Source organism: Helobdella robusta (genome assembly GCF_000326865.2).
Source record: "Helobdella robusta unplaced genomic scaffold HELROscaffold_48, whole genome shotgun sequence".
NCBI classification, from domain to species: domain Eukaryota; kingdom Metazoa; phylum Annelida; class Clitellata; order Rhynchobdellida; family Glossiphoniidae; genus Helobdella; species Helobdella robusta.
In genome coordinates, this window is record NW_008705215.1 from 183,321 (window position 1) to 208,723 (window position 25,403).

At 27.2% G+C, this 25,403-nt stretch overlaps 1 protein-coding gene across 1 annotated transcript; it reads right to left on the minus strand.

The window, feature by feature from the left end:
- Positions 1-1,926: 1,926 nt before the first annotated feature.
- Positions 1,927-2,822, minus strand: HELRODRAFT_178434 (hypothetical protein; the record flags this gene model as incomplete). The annotated part of the gene is made up of 2 exons (XM_009026543.1): positions 1,927-2,235; positions 2,400-2,822. 2 exons carry the CDS (start codon positions 2,820-2,822, stop codon positions 1,927-1,929), a joined length of 732 nt encoding a protein of 243 aa, XP_009024791.1.
- Between the last annotated feature and the right edge of the window lie 22,581 nt (positions 2,823-25,403).

Sequence of the window (25,403 nt, forward strand, 5' to 3'; positions counted from 1 at the left end):
CCAAACATTTTGGTATACAACACACCTGATCTAGAAATACAAATGACCACAAAATTATTAGAAGAGTTGATATTATAAAATTCTTGGCGTATATTAACAAAGCTATTTATCTTGGTCAAAGCATATTATTTGTTTTCGAAATAAAAACTATTTTTTCTTGGTATTTTACTTTAATTTATTGCTAGTTATTCATTTAAGTTAAAGTTTTTATCGTTTAACATCAAATGATTTACATAGCTCCAACAAATCACACGACAGGTTTGCTTAAAGCATTTTTATATTTATATACTACTACTTGAAAATTTACATTTAATAATGATTAACTTTCGAAAAAATTAAATCAGTTCCACCGAGAACTACCACAACAGATTACACAGTTGATTGTTGCGTTTTTACTTGAATTTGATTTTGTTGCACCTTTCGCCATAGCTATCCTACTTTTGATTTCCATAATCTTTTGTAATCAGACTATCGAGATAATTGCAGCTGTTGGCTTGTTTCCCTGTTTATCGTTAATGATTAAAAGCAGATCGGAGTGGTTTTGTTTTTACTAATAACCATACACTCTGTTTTTTTTATATTAATTTGCAAGCTTTTTCTTTCATTTTCAAAAACCAGTTGAGAAACAAATGTTTGCAGTTTCTCCATTAAATTTGCTGTAAGAACTGTATCATCAACATACCTTACATTGTTAATATTTACGCCTCAATGGGTATTCCAGGTAGATCTGCTATCTTTTTCAATATAGAGATTGATTGTATATGTATAGGTCTGTAGAGAATGCACAGCCTTGCCTAACACCTTTCTTTATTTCGACAAAACTAGTCATCTTCTTACCAATTTCATCGTTACTCTATGTTCCTTAATAGAAGTTTTTAATAACTCTTGTTTCTTTTTCATCAAATTTTTCAATATATCCATAAGCTCCACATGCTTCACACTATCGAAACTTTGTAGTAATCGACAAAACATATAAACAAGTTTTTCTTCATTTCAAACGCAATTCCATAAGACTGAGTTTGTAATAGGACCACTCTTTTTAAATTCCTATTTTTCCTAAGTTTGCTTTAAAGTTATTAGTTGTTTCTGGGCATAATATTTAATCTCCCAGTTTGTTCCACTCGTTGACAACTCTGCAACGGAAAATGTTTGCCTCATTTTTTAAGATCTTATATTTATATCACACTGTTTTACTGTTCATCACAAGCTCAAAAAATTTCAATCACTGTTTTCAAATTCTCTTTCATAGTGATGATTTTGTATGCCTGAAAAAAAAAATTTTTGTTCTTCTTTTATTTTAATGCTGTCAAACCACAAATTTTTAATCTGTCTTCATATAGCATTCCGCGACATTCCTTTATCATTTTTGTTGCCCTCCTTTGAATATTCTCAAGCATATATCTGTACTTTTGTAAGTCTAAATTTCAAAGCTGAACACGGTACTCCAACTTAGGTCGAACCAATACTTAGATTTTGTGTCTGATGTTGCTTGTTTTGTTGAATCTGTTGTAGAAAGTTTGTTGTTCGTTGTTGAACTATTCTTGTTGTTTATTCTGGTTTTGGCTGTTAGAGGTAATGATAAACAAGCTGGCTTTAATCGATCAATTGACACATTTTGAAAATTTCCTGGTAACAATTCAATTTTAAAGTATTTATCGTTACGTTCAATCACTTTGAAAGGGCCTGTATATGGTGCTTCCAGTGGACGACGTACCCGATCTACTCTTAACCATACGTGACTACTGTTTGAAAGGGCATTTGGTACGTAAGCTTTTGGGGTAGAGTGATGTTGATTGTTAGTTATTAGGTAGTCATTAAGTTTAAACATTTCTTTTGCTAGTTGTTTGATTTGACTAGATGTTATATCATCATTTGAATCTGGGAATAAAAATCGACTTGGTAATAATAAGTTGGTTCCTGTTACTGCTATTGCTGAAGATATTTCATTTTCACAATATTCCCTCGCAAGAGGCGGAGACATTCAAATGGAAAAATGTTTGTTTTTTCAGTTGAATTTGATTTTTCCACTCTTCTTTGAAGATGTGGTTGTTGGTACTGATATCGCTGGCGTTTAACTTGTTTCTCGTAATGATGTTGCTTTTGTCGCTGATAATGTGGTTGACATTTATCTTGTTTCATGAGATGTTGATGATGGCGTTGTTGCTGAAAACGCGGTTGCCGTTTTTGTTGCTGGTTCAAATTTTGTTCTGGCTTCTCATGCAACCTTCTGTCTAGCTGCAAACGATTTCTAGAATGAGATGTGTGTGAGGACGATGAACTAAGCTCTGCTTTTTTCTTTCTGTGATAATCTTGCTGCTGCTGCTGTGGACAGGAGAAGGAAGAGAGAGAACTGGAAAGAGAGAATCGTTCATGTGTGAATTTGCCGATGGGATGGTAACATTCTGCACAGCATTTTGCTGTTGTGATTGTTGGATGTCATTTTTATCTTCGTTCTTGCTCAGGACAACTTTTATTTTATTGGACTCTTCTGGAGGTTGCCTCTCTTCAATTTTGTTTACATTCACTGGATTCAAATTTATTTTAAAAGATTCTTTTTCTTGGAATTGCTCTGGTTTAGTTTGTTTGAACGTTGATAATGACTCTGCTTTTAGAGCGTCGTAATCTGTTCCTCTTTGCACTTTTAATGACAAATTTGAGACTATTTCCAACGGCAGGGAAATTATTACGTGATAGAATCTTGATGTTTTGCCCATCACGTTTCGCAATTGAAATTGCATTTTGGAATTATCGAACCAATCTGTTGACACTGTTTTCTTGAAAAGAGGTAATATGGAGATCGGGTCATCATTTGGTTGGAACATTGTTTTCGTTTTGATCTAACCACGTGGATCTTCGTATTTCTTTTTACGTCGGATTTTCGTTCAAAATCACGTGGGATTTTCGTTCAAATCACGTCGGATTTTCGTTCAAATCACGTCGGATTTTTGTTCAGATCACGTCGGAGGTCACCAATTCGTTAGTACGAACTTATGCTACTAACAAGACACCTTGGTGTGAGCTAAAATAAATAAAACAAACACAATTCAGGTGTAATAAAATATTATCTTTATTCCCACGTGAATCTCGAACCGTTTCGTTTACAAGCTATCAGGAAAAAAAGGGAAGAAGTCGAGAGAGAAGCAAGGACATAAAAATTAACATAGATTAGGTAACATTGAAAATTGCAATAATCTTTAATAATAATTAATACATAAGATAGTTAATAAATGAATGTTTGATCCCTACAAGCTGTCGTAATCATAATAAACTTTATTATATGAATTATGGGTTACTTTTCAACAAAATATCTTATTGAATCAGATGTCAGATGTTGTTATCCTTTTTTTCTCAGAAATTCAACTCAAAAATTGCTCATTAGTTTAGTGTTTAATCATTTTTTTTCTAATTTGCATTTTTATTCTTCAGCAACAATAATAATACAGAACTGCCTTAATCCAAAGATTAAATTAAAAATCCGCAGGTACAGCAGGAGGTAAGTATTGGTAAAATCTCCATTTTTTTTATTGTTTGCGTTTATTTTGTTCACACCCATATTTCAATGATATGTGGTAATTTCAAACGTTTACGTGATTGGTTATAATGTTCGGCGTTGTGTTGTATCTTACTTTTTGCTGTCTTTTTTTTGTTTGCAATTTCAAGGCTAGAAAAGAGTTACAGGTCTATTACACTCTATTTTGGTTCAAAGAAATCAACAGCACACAAACAGAAGCATATGATTGGCGGGGATTTATTCCTATCATATTCGAACCTTGTCATGGCGAAACAGTACCAGGCAACCATAGCCACTAGGCCATCATGCAGCAATATTAAAATCGTGTGCTGCAAAAAATAATTTTGTTGCTGCTTTTGCAACGAATTGTTAAAAAAACCTTTCTAAATTTTCTTCTGTTATTCAAATTCAAATCATTCATGCTAAATTTTTGTTCAAAAAACTTGTCTGACAATGTTTGACAATGTTTTAATTGTACATTTTTCTGCCAAGTATGAAAAAATTTAGCTCATAGAACATAAATGAAGCGTGAAATTCAAATAATTTCAATTTTCGTGTGAATTTTTAAAATAGTTCAATAGTCCTGCAAAATTTTTTTATTTAATCATTAAAATTTCAATTTAATAAAATTTGCCAGTTGCTGCACTTTCCGAAGAAGGAAGTAATTAATAAAATCAAAAAATAATTTAAAAATTATTTTTATTTTTAAATCATTTTAAGCAGAAACTTAAAATCTTAATTGCCGTTTTTTGCAATAAACTGTATCAATTAAAATTGTATCATTCCTTTCAGCTGAGGGAGTGGTAGTTAGTTATTTATTTGAGGTCATGCCATCTTTTTTAGGACTAGGTAAATTTTTTTGTTATTTTTTTTTAAAAACTGTGATTGTGAATGTAATCATAAAATAATATTTCATCCAATGCTTGAAGTGTTACGTTTTCTAAAATTAGATTTTTTTATAACGGTGCTCCATTATAACAACTTTAAGATTTTTTATATACAAGTTTATTTCATGAATCATAAAATGGATTTTGTAATTATAATTAGTTTATCTTATTTTGACAAAATACCAGCATGTGAGCAAACTGTGATCTTAAATCACTATTAATTGTCTTGAAATATATTCTAGGCCTTTTATTTTCTCAGCTTTTTTTTGTCCGTTCACCTGGTTTTCAGATGACAATTCATTTTTGATATTTTCTGAACTTCAATGATTTTATACTCTTAATTATTTTGAGTGTTTCTAAAATTTTGTTTGTTCACGTTTTCTTTTCAAAATATGAACAGAATCATCAACTGGAATGGAACTAGGTAATAATACATTTAATTCTCTAATAATTCTCTAATAAAGTACTAATAATTCACATCATCATTAAAAAATCAGGTTTTTCAGACACTAAACTGACGGTTGCGACATGAAAACTTAATTAATTTACGGATAAACTTACATATTTACATAAAAAATAACTGCTTTTTAGGCATTATTTAATTTATAGTCCGTAAATTTTCTAAGAAATTTTTATTCCAATAATTTTGGAACGAGATTTAGTCTTTGTTTATCAAGTTTTAAATAAGCAATGCTAATAAACAGAATATTTAAAATAAAGCTGATTTATTAATTACATTTCAAATTATGTACAGAAGGGAATCTAGCAGGTTAAAAATAATTATGAATATATATGCATAGTCTGAATTTGTTGACATTTTGAAGGCTGTTAAAGACTTATTTGTTTTCATCACATTGTTTTTGTTTTTGCATTTTGAGAGCGCTTTTGATAAATTTTACATTTTAATTGGCGCTACATAAGTTGTAATAATATATATATATATATATATATATATATATATATATATATATATATATATATATATATATATGTACGGTTAAAGATTACACCCCATTTTGTAGTTAGAAGTTTTTTAAATAAAATTTCAACAACACGAAGCTGTTTTGTTTCAACTTTATTAAACTGTGAAGTTTGGCTGACGGCCGTTTCGGCTAATGCCATCGTCGGAGCCTAGATTGTAAAACCAAATGAGGAGTTAATAATATAAATTATAAGAAATAGAAAATAGAATATTAGATATTAAAATGAATAAATAAATGGATAACAACCTATATTTTAAAATTAACTCATTATATTGTTGAAAATAAAATAAACGAATAAATTTAAAAGAAAAATTACGAATAAAATTGTTTGTGTATTATCGTAGATGAAGTGTAGAAAGTTAGCATAGTGACAAGAAGTAATGCAGAAATTATGGGAAGTCGATAATAATATTTAATGATATGACAATTTATTGAAGAATTATTAGTTATTTAACAATTGGATATAATATTATTTAGCAATAAATATGTATAAAGGCGTATTCACAAAAACGCCTTAAAACGGCCTTTAAACAACATTTGTTCTTAGGCGTTTACGGTAGAAAGGGCCTTTTTTGTAGTGGAGACACCTATTGTCATCAATTTTTGCCATTTTCCAAAAATTTATATGAAATCTCCCCCTAATAAATTTCCAAAAAAAATCTTCAAATATCAACATTAAATTGCAACCTTATAACTTTTATGAAACATAAAAAATAAAAAAAAAAAAAAAAATAGGTAGGTTATTTAAATCTCTGGGTTGTGGAAATGTCTTATTTCATGATTAAAAAGTCAATTAGCTTTTATAGCCATAAAATCCTAAAAATGGGGTGTAATCTTCAACCGTACATGTTTATCTGAGAACCTCATACCAAATTATATATATATGTATATATGTTGTTATGAAGTTTTAGTTTTGACGATTGCATATATGCATTTATAAATTCTTTCCGTCATAAGTTTAGTTCATTATATATATATATATATATATATATATATATATATATATATATATATATATAATTAGATCTTCTGAATATTGCAAAAGAACAACTCGGCACACTCCATTTTACAATTATTGTATTGTCCGTCGTAATGTTTATTTTCATCTTCAATTTTTGTTTTTGTTTTAAAATTGTGGTCAAAATTGCAACTATATTAAAAGTTTTTGTATTTGTTTATTAAATTTTAAAAAGCTTTTGAAGGAAATCCAGAAGGCATTTTTTTTTCATTTTTATTTATCTAAATTCATTATTTATCATTAAATATAAATTAAAATCCCATTCTGTTTCTTGACGTAATTGTTGGATGTCAGAATTATAAAATTTTAATACAAAAAACTTCCGTTTGAAATTCTAAACATCATATTTTTTGGAACGCTTTTGTTTTGTCATTGCCCTTATCTCGTAAAAATGCCAAGAGATCCTCAATTACTAGCATGTTTTCTAAAGTAAAAGAATGCGATTTTTGAAAAATTCAAATGAAGAAAACAAATTTAAAACAAAACACTAAAATTTTGAAAAAAAAAATTACTCGTTAGCATTAGTGTGACTAAAATTAACAGAAATATCGCACAGACAAATAAACTTAGCTAATTTATTTATATTTTTAGAAATGGAAGCTAGCAATTTGCAGGGTGAACAACAAGGTTAAACAATTTTTTTCAAATGTACCTACTGAAAATAGCACAGTTTTGTAATAGTTTTCAAATATTTATTTATTAATTTATTATTATTCCTGTAATTGTTGTTGTTATTATTTTTATTATTGTTGTTGCCGTTATTATTATATTTTCATTCAATATTATTGTTCAGAGAATAAGTAATGGAAGGTGGGAAATCCAGGGGAAGAGCAAGAACGCATCCTCCCAGCACAATATAGTTGAAAAATATTTTTGACATAATATTAACAACTTTCGAAATATGCATACATAATGATCTAGTATTTTTTAACATCAAACATTGGAAAATCTTAAAAAGATTAACGGAATGAAAACCAAAAAATAAAATTTTGAATTTTATTTTAAGCAATGAGAGCTGAGCCAAATTAAATGGTCATAAACTTCATGGAAGATCACCTAAAATTTTAGATTCGCCACAACTAATAAGTGATAAAATAGTTAAAAGTTTGTTTTTTGTTTATTGATCAGTTAAATATTCAGATTATAAAATTAAAGTAATTCTTTGGTAACGGCTCAAAAATGTATCTACAAAATTTCAATTACATTGAAATTAATATTTGTGCCAAATGTCGTCAAGTTTAAATTAGCTATTCGACAGAAATTAATAATATCACGAATGAGTCTATTTATACAATTAATTTTATTTTATAAAAATTGCAGCCAATATTGAAGAAGATCCAGGTAAAAACATACACACACACAGAAACACAAGAACACGTGCACACACACAAAAGCTAACTTTGAAACTTTAAATAAAAAACAACCTTCTCAATATCGTTGTAGCTAAAATTAAATTATTATAGCTATCCAAAAAAATTTTTTTGTCTCAAAGTGAAAAATAGATAGTTATATTATTATACTGAATCAGAATCAACAAGTAATGAACAGGAGGAAGATGGTGGGTATCATGCTCTAATTTTATGTATATTATTAACATATTATGTTTATTTATTTGAAACCAAAAAACTGCAATAAATTGGCAATTAAATTGTCTATGGAGTCCAAATATGAATAATACTTGTACGGGCCACTGTGCCACTACAAAAAAAAAGTTAAACATTTAAAGTAAGTTTGATAACTAAGTAACCGACGTTATAACACAAGGTTCAATGATTAAAACTTAGTTAATAATAAGTTAAAAAAAATAATGTGGCAATGAAAAAAAGTATTTTAAAGTATATATATATATATATATATATATATATATATATATATATATATATATATATATATATATATATATAATAAAAAATGTTCAATGAGTTTTCGGCAATATTCAACATTTCATTTTTTCTCTAAGTTCATTATTGAGATTAGAGTTAACGTCACTTTCATCGGTTACGATGCATTTAGTCCATGACCTTGATAGAAATTTAGGGTTTAGACTATCATAAACTACAAATTGAATAATGCCGAAAACGCAGTAATCTTTATAGATATTTGTATTTATGATAGTATAAACCCTATGTATATATATATATATATATATATATATATATATATTTATTTATATATATATATATATTTATTTATTTATATATATATATAATAAAGATTAAATGAAATATTTGACAATAATGGTCAATAACATTAATGAACCAACGCATGTCCTAGGTGGCGTTCTGGATTTGATTGTCAGTTTTCATGATTTTCCTGTTACCAACATAAAAATATTCCCTAGTAGAGTGATGTCTGACCACAGCCTTGTAACTGCATGATATTGCTATCAGCCTTAGAGGGCCTACTCTAATTTATAAATTTATAATGAATATCTGGGGTGAAATATTTAAAAAACATTGCATGTAAAAAAATTTTTGAGCCTACCAAAAAATGTACATTAAAATAGAAACTTCCGAAAATGAAGAAAATGAATCCGGTAAGAACGACAATTCTAATTTTAAAACAAAGAATGATCCATATGTGCTGCTTTGTGTGTTTGTGTGTTTGTGTGTGTGTGTAATGTTGAAACCTCTTAAAACGATTATAGAAGGAATATTATAGAAGGAGAATCATTTCTCATTATGAATTAATATAGAGTAAAAATATTAATAAACGTACACAGACACGTAAATATGTTTGCATAATATCGTGCGTATTCGAGTGTGTGTTTGTCTGTCTGTATATGTGTGTAAGTGTGGTGTGTGTGTGTGCGCGCGTGTGTATGACAAATAAAGATTTGTTCTGAAAATATTTCTTCTTTAATTGGAATCAAATAATAAAAATAAATGTTAATTGGCATTGTTATTTTTGATTTAAGAGAAATATATCAATCAAGCTACAATGAATTTTTAAATAAATATATTCAACTTCAAAGAAGAAAACTGCGGTGAAAACGACGGTATTCAAGGTAGTTATTTTAATTTCTTGCATATATAGACATGATATAAATGAATTAATTTTTTCTTAAACAGATGCGGCCAATATAGCCGAAAATATTGCAGGTTCGTTACGACAACATTCAAAATTACGCACACAAAAACAGACATTCCCAAACACACACACACACACACACACACATATATATATATATATATATATATATATTTATATATCAGAGGTTAGGTTTCAATACTCAAAATTACATAACGATACAATACAAACAAAGACATTAAGATAACGTCAGCACTTTGCATTAAAAAAAAAGAAATGGATTACTTCTAAGTAATTTTTAAATGATAATTGTTCAAATTCACGCCCTGTAGTCTTTATTATCAAACCACAAATTAAGCAGGTTAATGTTTCAATCAATGAATATTCAAAGCTGATGCCTGATGCGACTTTACAAATCCGTACATTATCAATTGCTCGATTTATGCATTTGGTCACTTTGTAACTTTTTTTCATGGATTTTATCACAAATTGATTAGTATGTGGCAGTTACCTAAACGTTTTTGCACCGATTAACATATTCATTTAATTTTTTCTCGTTTCAAAAAGAGGAAGCAGCAAGCGCAAGAGGTAAAAAATTTTGTTTGTTTGTTTGTGCTAACGATAACTCATGCTGGTGTATATTTTAACATATTTTGAAATGCCAACACCTATATAAGGCCAACCTCAGTTTCAACAAGTTGATGCTGGTGTCCACGTAGTAAAAATGGAAAAACAATAGGCCGAGGTTTTATATTAACAAAAATGGTTCCATGAAACAGTTCTAACGATCAAATGTTTTGCTCCAATCGTTTACTGTTTCTATCATGAAAAACTTTATAACTGCAATTGTTTTTAAATCTTTCCTTGATAAACATTTTCAAAATTTATAAAAATTAAAAAAATTTAATTTTGATTTTGTAATACAAATGAACATACGTACACGTTGGAATTAAATACAACTTGTTATGTTAGGTCCATCAAGTAATAGAAGAGAAGAACCAGGTAAAATATTAATGAACACTTTGTGTAACATTATCAAATAAATTTAAATTATTTTAGTTGAAAATGTCGAAGATTTTCATTTTTTAAAATTTTAAATTTGATAACAACACAGAGTTTTCTGTTAACTTTATGTAAATATATGAACTAAGAATTTATCTTTCATTCTATTAACAAAAAATTTAATTTGATCAAGTGGTATTTGTTGCATTCATATTTTTATTATCGATTATTATCAAGATCAAAAATAGGCGAAAACATAATGTCCCTAGGCCCACTTCAATAAATATAAATTGTAAAATGTCATTTTAACGTAAATCAAATAAAATAAAACATAATAATAAATAAAAATAATAGATAAGAATAAAAACATAAATAATGATTAAAAAAGAGTTTAAAGTTAAATTAACCCATATGTACTGACATTATTAATATTAATCATATTAATATTATTAACGTCAAACAAATCTATAAACCAATGTCAGCTTTCCAATCAAATTTAAAATCAAAATTCATCAAGGAACCATCCACCATTTTTTAAACCCATTTACTCCACAAGCGTTAACAACATCCTCATTAAAACCGTTCCATATTTTTAATATTCTGATGTACCAATAGTTTTTTCTCAAATTGCTACTAAATGGCAAAGTGTTGATTCTCAGACTACGACCTCTCGTACGATGATCTGCTCTTGGTATATCGGGGAATCCCCTTCTATCGTTTGCATGCATTGCATGGTATAGCATGATCAATTCACCACGTACTCTTCTGTATTTTAATGTTAGCAGTTTTAGGTAACTTAACCTATTTGCATATTTCATCTGAGAACATTCCCACACCATTTTGGTTGCCATTCTCTAAACACGCTCTATTGCTTCAATCTCAAGTAAGGACCATGGAGACCACATAGCCGTTGCATATTCTATCTGTGACCTGACTAGTGATTTATACAACAGTATAAATGATTTTATATTAAGATATTTGAAATGGCTATCCATAATGCCCAAAATTGAAAAAGCCCGATTAATGATATTGTGAATATGTTCTATAAATTTTAATGACAGATCAAATATAACTCCCAAATCTACTAATCATAAAATCATAAAACACTATTCATAAATGACAAATTATCTACATTTACACTGTAACATACATCAGTTCCTATACTTGATCCATAAGTCATCATAACACACTTCTCAACATTCAATTTTAACTCATTTATAGTGCACCAATCATTCAACATATTTATACCATTTTGCAACCTTATAACCTTAAATATCTTAGCATCATCAGCATACAACAATATAATTAAGCCAAATCCATCATTGTATAAATCTAACAAATCATTTACATAAATCAAAAACAAAATGGGTCCCAGCACTCTATCCTGTGGGACTTCACTTTTAACCAAATAATATTCAAATATTTCATAAAAAACGGAAAATAATTCAAAATTTTTTCTGTGTTACAGCTAAAAAACTTTCTGAATTTCAACATTTCTGATTGACAGACTAATTGTTTTTTAAAACATATAAATTAAGCAAAATACATTTATACAATATACATTTTTTTATTAAAAATCAAACATTCAAACAACGTTCATACTTTATTACTTTCGATCAAAAAATTTAACTTACCATGAATTAAACGAAATATTTGTGGAAATAACAAAAAAAGGTTTATTTTTATATTGTTTTTGAAATTATAAATTATACAATAGATTTTTTCATTAGTAATATATCATCTTTACGGAAATATAATTTGTATTTCGTTTCTAACATAATAAAAGTAATTGCTATTTTATTTAGTATCTTCGTTGTTAAAAAAACAAAAAAACATGGTTGTAATTTGAGAAAATTTTAATAATTAGTTAGTTTCTGATGTGGAGATGATCAAATTTGTAATAACCTCTTTTGCAATCATAAATTTGTTTTAATTGGGTTAAAGGTAAAATTTAACAAAAGTTCAATGAATCAGTGAGCTTGAAAAAGCAACAAAAATTGCCTTTCTTTCATTTTAGAATTATTACATTGTGTTGTAAAATGCTGCCTATTTTGATTTGCTGAATTACATTAAAATAGAAATGAAACTCTATCAAAAAAAAAACACGAACCCTTCATCTTTTTTGTTTCTGTTTTTCATAACTTACTTTTAAGAATTTTGTCGCGACTTTTTAGGTGAGAGTGCTTTTCTGAATTTTTACCAAAAAGATTTAATGAAAGTGTAAAGGCTTGAACATACAAGTCTAAAAATATAAAAAAAACTAAACTTTTATTTTGAAAAATAACAATAAATTTCAGGCCATAACACTTTTTCCAGATTAGAAAAATGTTTATTAAGTAAGCAAGCAAATATACATAAAAGAAATATCACAGCGTTTTTTTCAAATGAAGTTTATATAATAATTTTATTTTTCTTTTTAATAAAAATGGACATACCTACGCATACGTTGGAATTAAATACTACATTAGGTCCTTCAAATAATAAAGAAAAAGCACCAGGTAAAAATATTTATTCAACCTTTCTGTAACATTTTCCATTAAATTTGCATTTAAATTATATTAGTTGTATATGAATTTGTTAAAGAATCTTCATTTTTCAACATTTAGAAATTAATAATTACACAGAATTTTATGTTTTTCATTCCTTTAACAAATAAAAAAAATTCAAAGAATTTATTCGCGTACACTTTCTGAATTTCCACATTTACAAACAACTTATTTTTTTAGACAAATAAATTAAACATTGTTAGACTAATGGATTAAAAATCAAACTTTCATAATCTACATAATATTCATTTTTTAAAAATATAATATGATTAATTATTGGCTGAACAAAAGAATGAAAATAACTAAAAAGGTTCATTTATTCGTTAAATTTTTTGAAGTTATAAACTACATATTAGATTTTTTTTATTGATACTAACTGACCTTCTAATTTATAAAAATTAATATTCATTCAATTTCTTAACCTCAAAATTTTTGAATTAACATCTAGATCTTTATTTTTCATTTTTAAAGCAATAATATAAAATATTAAAATTGTTAAAAAAAATAAAAAAGATGGCAGATATTTTATATTTTTGTAAAGCTCTACAGAGAGTTTGGGATCACGAGTCTATGATCAAATTTTTAATAACCTACTTTGAAGTCATCATTTAGTTTTGAGGGGATCGAAGTTAAAATCTAACAGAAATTCAACGAATCAGTGAGCTCAAAAGTGGCTATCGGCCGCCAAAAAGTTGTGTTTTTATGAATATATGCTCATTTTAGGTTACGTTGTGCTGTGAAATGCCAATTTTGGTTTGCTGGATGACAAATAAAAAATATAAAACTGTATTTAAAAAACACAAACACTTTACTTTATATATTCGCATATTTTCTTTTATTCTTTTTCACGACTTTCTATTTTAAAAAGAATTTTGTAAATACAAAGTCTTTGACTTACAAATCAAAAATGTTGAACGAAACTTTTATTTGAAAGGCCATCAGTTTGCATTATGTTTAATGTGTGTTAAAAACAATAAAGCAATCATTTTGAAAAGTCATAATTAATTTTCAGAAAAGCAAAGAAATGAAAACAACAAAAAAGGTTTTTATAATTATTTTGCTAAAATGAAAATATGAACAAAAATATGTTTAAATGAATGTCTAAATTTGAAAACTCACAAATATTCCTGATTTATTAAGATGAAATAATAGAGAAAAATGGTTGTATTTTTTCGTTTTTAAATGAAACACTTTTAATGGGACGCTATTTTCTTGGGGTGACCAGAAAATAAAGATGAAGAAAAAAGTTAGAATATTTTCATGCAGTGAACATCTAAATAAAAAAAATTAAACAGAAATATTGTTTGCTCGTGAAAAGACCACAATATTGAACACAAGAGGATAATAAAATACATATTTGTAAAAAACAAGGTTGAAAACTTGTTGAAAAAATAAATATTTTTATGGTTTCATAACAGACAACAATCTGTCTTACATATATTAAAGTTTTTATTGAAATTAATTTGTTACAATTCTTTGTTGTCGTAACAATATTTTCCTTGTTAATTAGAAGAAGAAAATGAAGAAAAGGGTTACAATTAATTTTTTTTATTACTAGATACGCAATTTTGACGCTTTCATAATTTCATAAAATTTCCATACAAAAAATTCAGTTTAAAAAAAACATTGAATCAAGTATTCTATAAGTAAATTTATTAAGATGAAATAATAGAGAAAAATGGTTGTATTTTTTTGTTTTTAAATGAAACACTTCTAATGGGACGCTATTTTCTTGGGGGTAACCAGAAAATAAAGATGAAGAAAAAGGTTAAAATATTTTCATGAATTTCTTTGATCCAACGTAACAACATGAAATGTACTCATTGCATGATCTACTTTGCAGTGAACATCTAAATAAAAAAAATTTAACAGAAATATTGTTTGCTCGTGAAAAGACCACAATATTGAACACTAAGATGATAATAATATACATACATATTTGTAAAAAACAAGGTTGAAAACTTGTTGAAAAAATAAATATTTTTATGGTTTCATAACAGTCAACAATCTGTCTTACATATATTAAAGTTTTTATTGAAATTAATTTGTTACAATTCTTTGTTGTCGTAACAATATTTTCCTTGTTAATTAGAAGAAGAGGGTTACAATTAATTTTATTTTATTACTTGATACGCAATTTTGTCGCTTTCATAATTTCATAAAGTTTCCATTCAAAAAATTCAGTTTAAAAAAAAACATTGAATCAAGTATTCTATAAGTAAATTTGTCAAGTTTTTCATTCATTAATAATCGAGTAAACTATTTTATTAATATTTTTAAATTATCCTAAAATTTATGGTAGTTATCTGAATTAGGAGATCAAAACTCAATTTCTTGATCAAACCGTTTTTCATAGTAACCGCTTCTGACCATATCAACATAAAAATTGAGTTTATGGTATAATGGCTATGGCGCCTGGCATAGTTGATGCAGTGTTCGGGCTTGAATGCAAAAAGATCCCCGCCTATCACATGCAAAAGTGTGTGTTGCGTTGATTCACGTGCATTTATGTCTGTTCTGTGATGGCGCAATATAAATTGACATTATTATTATACGTTTCGTATGGAACCGAACAAAAATATTTGTGTTCATGAAGTCAACGTTGAAGTTAAATATAATAAAATAAACCAATAGACTATCGACTTTCACAAAAAATCAAAAATTATACTTTGATACTGGATAACTTATTTCTTTTTCAGAGGAGTCCTGCGAGGGAAACAGTAGTCCAGGTGGTTATAACAATGTTAATGTCGCAATTTAAATGAGTCTTATTTTTATGACTGCCTAGTTAATAGAACCAGTGTCGTCTTCATCAAGGGCAGTCAGTAATCTCCACTCTAAATTTTGGGGAAAATTTTATTATGAAAAAAATTGGTTGAAACTATAATAAATATTTGGACTTCCAATAAACTAATGACTATCGCTCGTAAAAAAAAGTTCACGGGTTCATCCTTTTTATAGTGAATAGAAATATTCTGTATCAACTGGAACATTGACTCAAGAGACATTTTTCGCCTTGACATTTGGTGAGGGGGATGACGTTTTTGGTTTGAAGAATATAAACATAGGAATGACCACTTAAATATAATAGAATTGTTAACAAATGTCTAGCAATTGTCAAATATTTTCTATTGTGATCAATGTTGTTTTTTTTATTATTAATGCCAAATGAAATCCTACATTTTCCGCTACAGACTTTCCGAACGAACCAAATAATAAACCAGGTTTGTACGTCACAAAATTCAAATAAATTTTTATTTCATAAATAGAAAAACTAATACTTTTAAATGATTTAGATTTACCAAAACAACAAGAAATAAACATAGTTTTATGCTCTTACGACAATAAATGTTCCACTAACAATATAATTTCTCCACGAAAATAATTTTTAAACTTAATTTAAAATAGCTGAACGAACTGAAAAAAGCAACGACGGTAGCGTTTTTTGTTATCCAATTAACAATAAAAACCACTTTATCAAAAATTTCAAACCACAGCTATATATTGAATAATAGAAATACATACATCGTTAAAGTGTTCTAATATCAGTTTCAAGTAACTTTGCTTCATCTAATTTAAATGACGTCGCTTTCAAATTTGTTCTCACATAAATAATTTTCAGTTTTTTTTTTAATTTATATAAAAATGAACTTTTTTAGGTAAACCAAAAAGTGAAAAAAAAAATAGGTTTTGATACATATTTGCATATGTCATTAAACTTATGTATATTTTTGCTAAAGTAAAAAATTAATTAAGTTTAAAAATATTTTTCAAAAACTGATTAATCATTTTTTTTTCATAAATAATGGCCAAAAACTATGTTTTATCCTTCTTTAAAATATTAGGTAAATATTTGAAGAGAACATTAAATATGCAATAATTTCTGAATGAAATTGTTTGAAATTGTTTTTTGAAAATTGTTTTTAAACTTTTCGTGAATGTTTTATTGTTTTTCAAACAAAAGATATAAATATTAAATAAAAAACATTTTTTGTTTGCCATTTGTTTGTTTTTATTTCTTCACAATATTATGCATATATATGCAATAGTTCATGATTGTGAATGTTTCATTTTTTATTTTTTTACCAGGCAATGAACAGAATGAAAAGAAGGTTTCAAATTTTGACACTATTATCAAATTATAGTAGAAAATTTAATAAGTTACTTTCATTTTATAAATTAGTATTTGAAATTTTTGATCACCTCATATTATAACAAAAATCAACAATGCAATTCATTGAAATCTACTATCAGCAAAATAGCACCTACCCAAATATTTCATTTCATTTATTTTACCAACTATCAAATAGCTTGCAAACAACTAAATGTGTTTGTAAAAAATTAAGTTGATGATTATATATTTCCCAAATGGACTGCAACAAAATTAACACATAGTTTGTACGTTGTGAAATATGAATAAAAATTTATTTCATCAATAGAAAAACTAAAACTACTAATATACTGCTACTACAATAACTGTCCCCTCCCACTATAAATTTTTTTCCAAGAAATTAAATTAGAAAAAATTATTTTTGCAACAGCTTAACCTAATGAAAAAGGCAACAAAGGTAGCGTTTTTTTATTATCCAATTACTCAAAAATGTAAGTTGAATTGGTTTCATTTTAACAATAAAAACCCGTTCTTTAAATTTTATATTATTCTAATCTTGGTTTCTAGTAACATCGTCTTAGCAGCTTTTAATTCAAATGACGTTGCTTTCAAAATTGTATTCACCCAAATGACATTCGGTTTTTCTTTTTTAGACAAACAAAAAACTGGAAAAAAAGGTTTTGAAACATTATAGCATTCATCAATTGTTTAAAAATGATTTTATTTTTCTTAAATAAAGTTTATATAATGTAAACCTTTTTTATGAAAAATTTTAAAACAAATGGTTGTTTGCTTGTTTTTAAAAAAATGAGCCAGAAGTGAATAGCTAACATATATGATATACTTCCTTATTGAATTGTTGTTTTAAATGGTTGTAAAAATGATTGCAAATGGTATTAAATAAACGTTCAACTTAGTTTGCGCTTAAAGTAGTTGTGTTCATCTATCGGAAATTTGAACTTACGGATGGTTGTAAAAATGATTGCAAATGGTATTAAATAAACGTTCAACTTAGTTTGCGCTTAAAGTAGTTGTGTTCATCTATCGGAAATTTGAACTTACGGATAAACGAACTTTTGACTATCGTTGGAAGCTACAATACGGTGTTGGTGATAAAGCGAGTATTGAAGCTACAACATCGGTTTTAGTAGTTACGAGATCGAAGAGGTTACAACACTGGAGTCAGAAGTTGGATCTTCAGGAGATTACACACTGGTGACAGAGGTAAAATTTTGATGGCTGAAAACTCATTGCAGTAAAGAATACCAGGATTAGAGATCAATTTATTTAATCTGACATGAAAAGCATAAGTATTGATATTGATGGTTAGTTTTATTCCGTGTTTTACCTGTCGATTAGTTATTGTGGTGTATTCTAACGATTTTAACGATTGAATGAACAAGTGATTGATCAAAGCAATACACACAAGTGATTGGCAGCACTGTATTCTTTCTGATAAATTTCATTTGAAATAAGTTTGACCTGGAGTCAAGGATCCACGTAGAAGGAAATAACCATACCCAACAAGTTCAAGGGGTCGGTTATGACTAGCTGTCATAAAACAAAGACATCTGATAAAAAATATTCAACAACGAGCATATGGAACTCTTTCCACTAATAAAATTAAAATCAGAGGAATCATCAATAATGATGACCCGCGAAAGTCTGCGCATAACAAAAAATTTATATGGAAGTTATCTATCGAAACATGCTATGACTTTCATCTATATATATATATATATATATATATATATATATATATATATATATATATATATATATATATATATATATATATATATGTATATTATATATTATTTATTTATTTTTAATTTATGTACTTTTTTATATCTGATATAACAGACAAACTTTAAACTCAACAATGTGGTACAACTCACACAATATTGAATAAAATACATGCTAAAATAATTTGTCTGCGATGAACAAAAAACAGAAAAACAAAAAGATGAAAAAGAAAAGAAAGGTTAGCTTATTTTCGTTATTTTTTTGATACATTAAGTGAACAAAAAAAATGGATACCATTTATGGTGAAAGAAATAATTCATTTTCCTTATGTTCACCAAAAACTGACAATACATAAATTTCATACTTTGTTACAATTTTTATACAAATGTTGTTTTTTTCCAAACTTTAAGAAGAGGATGAAGAAACAGGTTATAGTTTTTAAGTATTTTTCAAAGTAATGTTTTACAAATTTTTATTCTTTACACGATAAGTCATAAAACCAATCTTTAAATCTAACATGTGAAATAAGCACATAAGTTATTATGATAGATGCCTTAAAACTACCTTTTGTTATTTTGTCAAAGATAAATGATAACAAATACATTCCATACGTAGTTGTTATTGCAAACAAATATGTTATATACTTTTAACAATTTAAACGTTGATTTTTTTTAAAAAATAGATTTGAATGAAATTTTTACATATAAATGTTTTTCACAGAGGAATCGTGCAATGAAAATAGTAATACAGGTTGTTCATATAATTTAGTTTTTTTAAGGTTATTCAATGCTGTAATTCACTAAATTTTGCGAAATACTCATATTTTTCATTTGAATAGAATGAAAATTTTATTTTAATTAATTTATTCAAACTATGCTCAAACTAACAACAAAATCTTGCAAAATCTTGCAAACAAAAAAATTTTTCTCTGATAGATTAAGCTGGTGTTTTTTAATATTGTTCAAATGAATCCAAAAAATATTCAACACAGAGTTACCAACCAGTCCAGTCAATGAACCAGGTTTTTACTTTATAAAATTTGAATAAAAAATTTCTTCTAATGTTGAAAAAGCAAAACAACTAATACAGTTAAATGGTTCATTATGACCGAAACAACAAGAAGTGAAAACGTACATGTTTTATACTGCTACTTCAATAACAGCTCATTTTTCTCCATGAAGAAAAAGTTTTAAATTAATTTTTTAATAGCTAAACCAACTGAAAAATTCAACGAAGATAGCGTGTTATTGCTATCCAATTACTTAAATTAATTGCATCAATTCCAACCCTGTTTTAAGAATACAAATACTTTAATCAGAGCAATACAATATATCGGTTGATAAATTGTTGTATGGTTCTAAACTAAGTTTCAAACAGCATTCTCTTGGCTGCAATCAATGTAAACGGTATTGCCTCCAAATTTAATTTTTTCCAAAAGACTTCCAGTTTTTGTTTCAATTGAAAAAATTAGAAAAACAAACTTTTTCAGGCAAACAAAAGAGTTGGAATAAAAGGTTCTCAAAAATATTTGTATTTATCAGTTATTTGAAAAATATTTCATTTTTTTAATTAAAATATGTCAAACCAATTTTAAAATATTTTCATATTTTTACGGGTTATTTTTGTTTACCAACAAATGAATGATTTTTTTTTCTTAAATAAAAAACAAAAACCATTTTCTACTTTTTCACAATATTCTGCAAATATTAAATGAGCAATAATTCCTAATTTAAAATGTTTTATTTCTTAATTTCTCAACCAGAAGATGAAAATAATAAACAAGGTTACAAAATCATTAAGTTCATTATAACGGAAACAGTAAATTTTTAATTAATTAGGTTTTTTATATAAATTAAATTTTGGGATTCCAGGATACCTTAATATGATTCAATGTGGCTGTAAGGGTTCAACAGCTGTTCCCAACAATAAAAATTATAAACGTTCCCGAAATGTAGCGATGGCTGCAAATGTGGACACCGGCTGTCACGTTGTCTTCGGAGCTTCTGGCGGAAGCCTCGTTGACTGCCGACGTGTTGTCACTTCACCACTGTTGAAATGCCGTGTCGTTTGATGAGCACACTTTCAATTCACGTTTGCTGAATTGGTGTGTATCTTGTTGAATGTGTTGTCAACTCACGTTACTGAACTGTCGTGTCGTTTGTAGAACGTAATGTCGCTTCACGCCTGCTGAAATGACGGGTAGGTTGTCGAACGCGTTGTCAACTCACGTTTGCTGAATTGACGTCTTGCTTCGTTATCAGGTTTGCCCTGACTATTATGAAATTTAATAACCACCAACGCAACCGCTTTACCGACTGTACCAACCACCGACGTAACTGACTCCACCGACTGTACCAACCACCGACGTAACTGCCTCCACCAACTGTACCAACCACCGACGTAACTGCTTCCGCCAATTGCACGAACTACCAGCGTAACTTCGAGAGTTTTTGAACTACCACTAATTACTACCAACAAGCTTTCGCCAACACCAATCGAACTATCTTTTTTCTCTCTTAAACTTCCCGGGTCTACTTATTTAAACAACTCTGTACACCCCGCGGATTGGCTGCTATTTTTACCTGCTTTCTTGCCATTCGTCTATCACCACTATCACAATGTATTCATACCCTTTGCATGTTAATTTCCCGGTCGCAGCTAAAACTCTGACAGTGGCGATCCACCGAAATTTAATATCACACAATAGTAGCTGCCCGAATTAAATTGTTTTTATAAAAAAAGTTAAATTATAACAAAAATTTTCTAAACAACAAATGTGTCCGTAAGAGACCATAATTATTGCACAAATGATTTGAAAAAATTTTCAACACAGAGTTACCAACCGTACCAAATTATAAACCAGATATATATCATTAATTTTCAAACAATCATTTTTTTAATTAAATTTTTTGCAGCTGAACAAACTGAAGGAAACAATGAAGGTAGCGGTTTAGTTTTATTGAGATAGTTCCAAGTGATTTACACATAAGAATAAAATGATTGCTTTTATTGTTTATAGAAACAAATATAAATATTTTTTTTATATTATTTACATTTTTTATTCTATATTTAAATGAAATAAATCATAATTGGACACTGATAACTTAGTATTGCATATTATGAAATAGAGTCCATCGTCAGAAGTTAAACGCATTCATCATTTTTTTTTTTTAGAATTTTCAAACCACATCAAAGTATCCTATGACACATTTTGAAGAATAATAATCATTTGAGCACATATCAAGCAACATACATTCTTGCCTACCATTAATATAAATGGCGTAATTTTATTTTATAGTAGAATGATTTAGAGATTTGATATTGTTAAAAAATTACACAAAAAACTTTTTCAGGCAAACAAAAAAGTGGAAAAAACAAAGAAGGTTCTGATAACATGGACGAGCTCATCATCTATATTTTTTTGATTAACGTTTTTGCAAAAATGATTGTTATTATTATCATCATCATCACCATCATCAGAGTTTACTATATTTTGTTTTAACGGAAATCTGGCATGGGTCTCATAATGATGAATCAATCAATAGCAAATCGGGAAAATTTTGAATAGAATGCTTTGCAAAAACATGATATCTGCATCTTGTCCAAATGTATGCAAACTATCGGCAAAACCGTTGTTAAGATTTTATAATGACAAACTTGATATAAAATTTGTATTTGAACAATGGTTCTGATGTAAGCAATGAAAATAACTACAGACATGGCATTTTGTGATCTGGAAATTTGTTTGAATTGGTTAAACACATACTTTAAATACTTTGTCAATTTTAATTGAAATGTCTACGCAATTTTTTTTTCAGGTGAACAAAAAGATGGAAACGACAAAAAGGGTTTTCTTTATTTTAATAAATTTTTTAAAAATTAATTTTAACAAAACTCACGTTTCCAAAATACCAATTGTGTCTTATGGCGGGTTTAAAATACCCACTGAAGTTTCCGTGTCTAGTTAACAAAAAAAAACATTGTAACTTTTATTTCCAATTAAAATTTTATATCCTTATAGTTATATATTTTTATTTAAATTGTTTATATTTTTTTTTGTTAAAAAGAAGATGAAAGTGATAATCAAGGTGACTTTTTCGCAGTTTCTTTGAATACACTGTAATGATGAAAGTGTTAGTAAAATTTAAAAATACGAAACTACTCGTATCAAACTCCATTAGGTGAAGTGCTTAAAATTGAGCATGAAACGGAAACAAATACTTAGACAAAAATTATTTGTTGTATGTATGTTAAAAGGTTAAAAAATTTATGGAAAATGAAAAAATTATGACTTTAAACTAAAATTTCGTTAATAGAAACACAAACCAATATAAGCAACAGAATAATAGTAGGTTGAAATAAGTTTTCTTTGATGACACTATTTTATATTAAAATTTTTTTTAACTTCTAGGTATAAATAAAGATAAAAACACTAAAGAAGGTTAATTTTTCACCGTTCTTTCTAATAACTCAAATATGCCGTAAAGATAATTAGAACTTACTTTTTAAAAAAAAGTATAATTTTTTTTCGTGTTCCACATTAAATCAATGAAACGCGTTATATCAATGTTAATCAAATTTAAAATATCTTTCATACTTATTAAAATTAAACTACATATAAAAACTTAATTATCATTCAAAAACTCTATTTCAGAAATGATTTGTTTATAAGCAAATGTTATATAAATTACTAATACAATTTTTAAACAGAAGAGGACAATAATGAACATGGTTATAATTTTCCATGAATTTTTAATATATATTATAAGGATAATGATTTTGGTTTCAGCAGTAACTAAATCTAATTACATGAATAATTTTAAATTTATTATTTATTATTGTTTAAGAACATTGATTATATTTATTCGGCAATTTAGATAATTTTATCCTCCCCGATAAAATTATTGAGGAAAAAAATTATATTTCAAATTGCCTTTTACAGTGGGAATATTTTTGTCAGATAACTGCCTAAACAGTTTTCTAAATCTCAATACTAATTCACCTAGAGTTATTATTTAAAAATTTACTCAATCAATTTTTACAGAAGAATTTTGTGATGAAGACATTGGACTTGGTGGTTGTAGCATTTAACTTTTATTGAGTATAAATAAAAACTTCGTATCATAACAATGATTTTGAGTTAAAAATTTTAGTTTGATTTATAATAAAGAAATAGTTTTAATTACGATACGTTAAATGTTTTTGACTGAAACTAATTTTTTAACTAAAATTACAGTTTAAATAAAAAATTTTCCGATTGCGATAAGTGTGGTATTTTGTAAAAGCTATTCTTTTACTTTCAATTAATAATGCTTTAGGCGGACCAACTGGAGTGAACAATAAAGGTAGTGTTTTAATTTAATGCTATCAACACAGGGAACTTTTTTGTCATTTTTGTTCGTACAATACATTTTTAAAACAGAATTTTCTTATCTGTGAACTTATTCGTTGCTTATAATTTCATTAACACAAATTTCATTTTAATTTTTTAATTGTTTAACAAATATGAAATTCATTACTAAAACATATTTATTCACATCGATGTTTTTAATTAATAAAATTTTTAACAACATTTTTTATGTTGTTAAACATAACTTTCTATGTTAGTAGTAATGTTTAAAAGCTTTTCTGTTGTCCTTGGTGTTAATTTTTGCGATTTACAACTGGTTTTAGGTAAACAAGAAAATGAAAATATCAAAAAAGGTTGCATTTTTTCACTGGTTTCTGTAAAAATCTTCGATTTCAACCTCAATCATTCAAATTATATCTGAACTCACTGAATTTTTGGTTCTTATGGAACAACTGTTTGCTAAACTAAGAGCTGATTTTAATAGGGTAGCAGGGAAATATTTTGCCATTTTTATCATTTGTTTAAAGATGTAAAAATGTTTCCTTCTTGTGTTGGGAATTTAAAAACAACTGGCAGCTTTGTTTATGCTCTTGTTCAATTGAACTTATTTAATAAATACCTTTTGAAGTGTACTAAATTTGCATTTGCTATGTTTTTCTGAAACATCTTATCAAACAGAGATTCTAGAAAGCGGTATATTTTTTAATCTTGATGTATCAAAATAATAAAAGAGAAAAACCCTAAAATACTAGTGAATACTTAAAGATGCTACACCTACTGCATATTAATTTATCTTTTAATTGGTTCATTATTTTGAACTTTAAATATCAAATAAATCTAAACACAATGTAACTAGGAAATCATTTTCACGTTCAGTCTATATTAAACATAAGGTGGAAGAAAGTTTTAAAATAATTGAACCATCAGTTTTTATACGAATATTTGAACTAGTTAATTAAAAGAATACGACTGGTTTGTTTGGTATTAGTTTCATTCAATTACGCTTTATTCTGTTTAGCAAATAGATAAAAAAATAGATAAAAAAATCTTTTCCACCATACTAAATTTGCATTTGCTATGTTTTTCAGCGACAACTTATCAAACGGAGAATTTAGGTAGTGGTATATTTTGATCTGCTTAGCTCAAAATTTTTATTATTTTTTATCTTGATGTGTCAAGATGAGTCTTGCATATTTACTAACTGAATAAAAGAGTTATT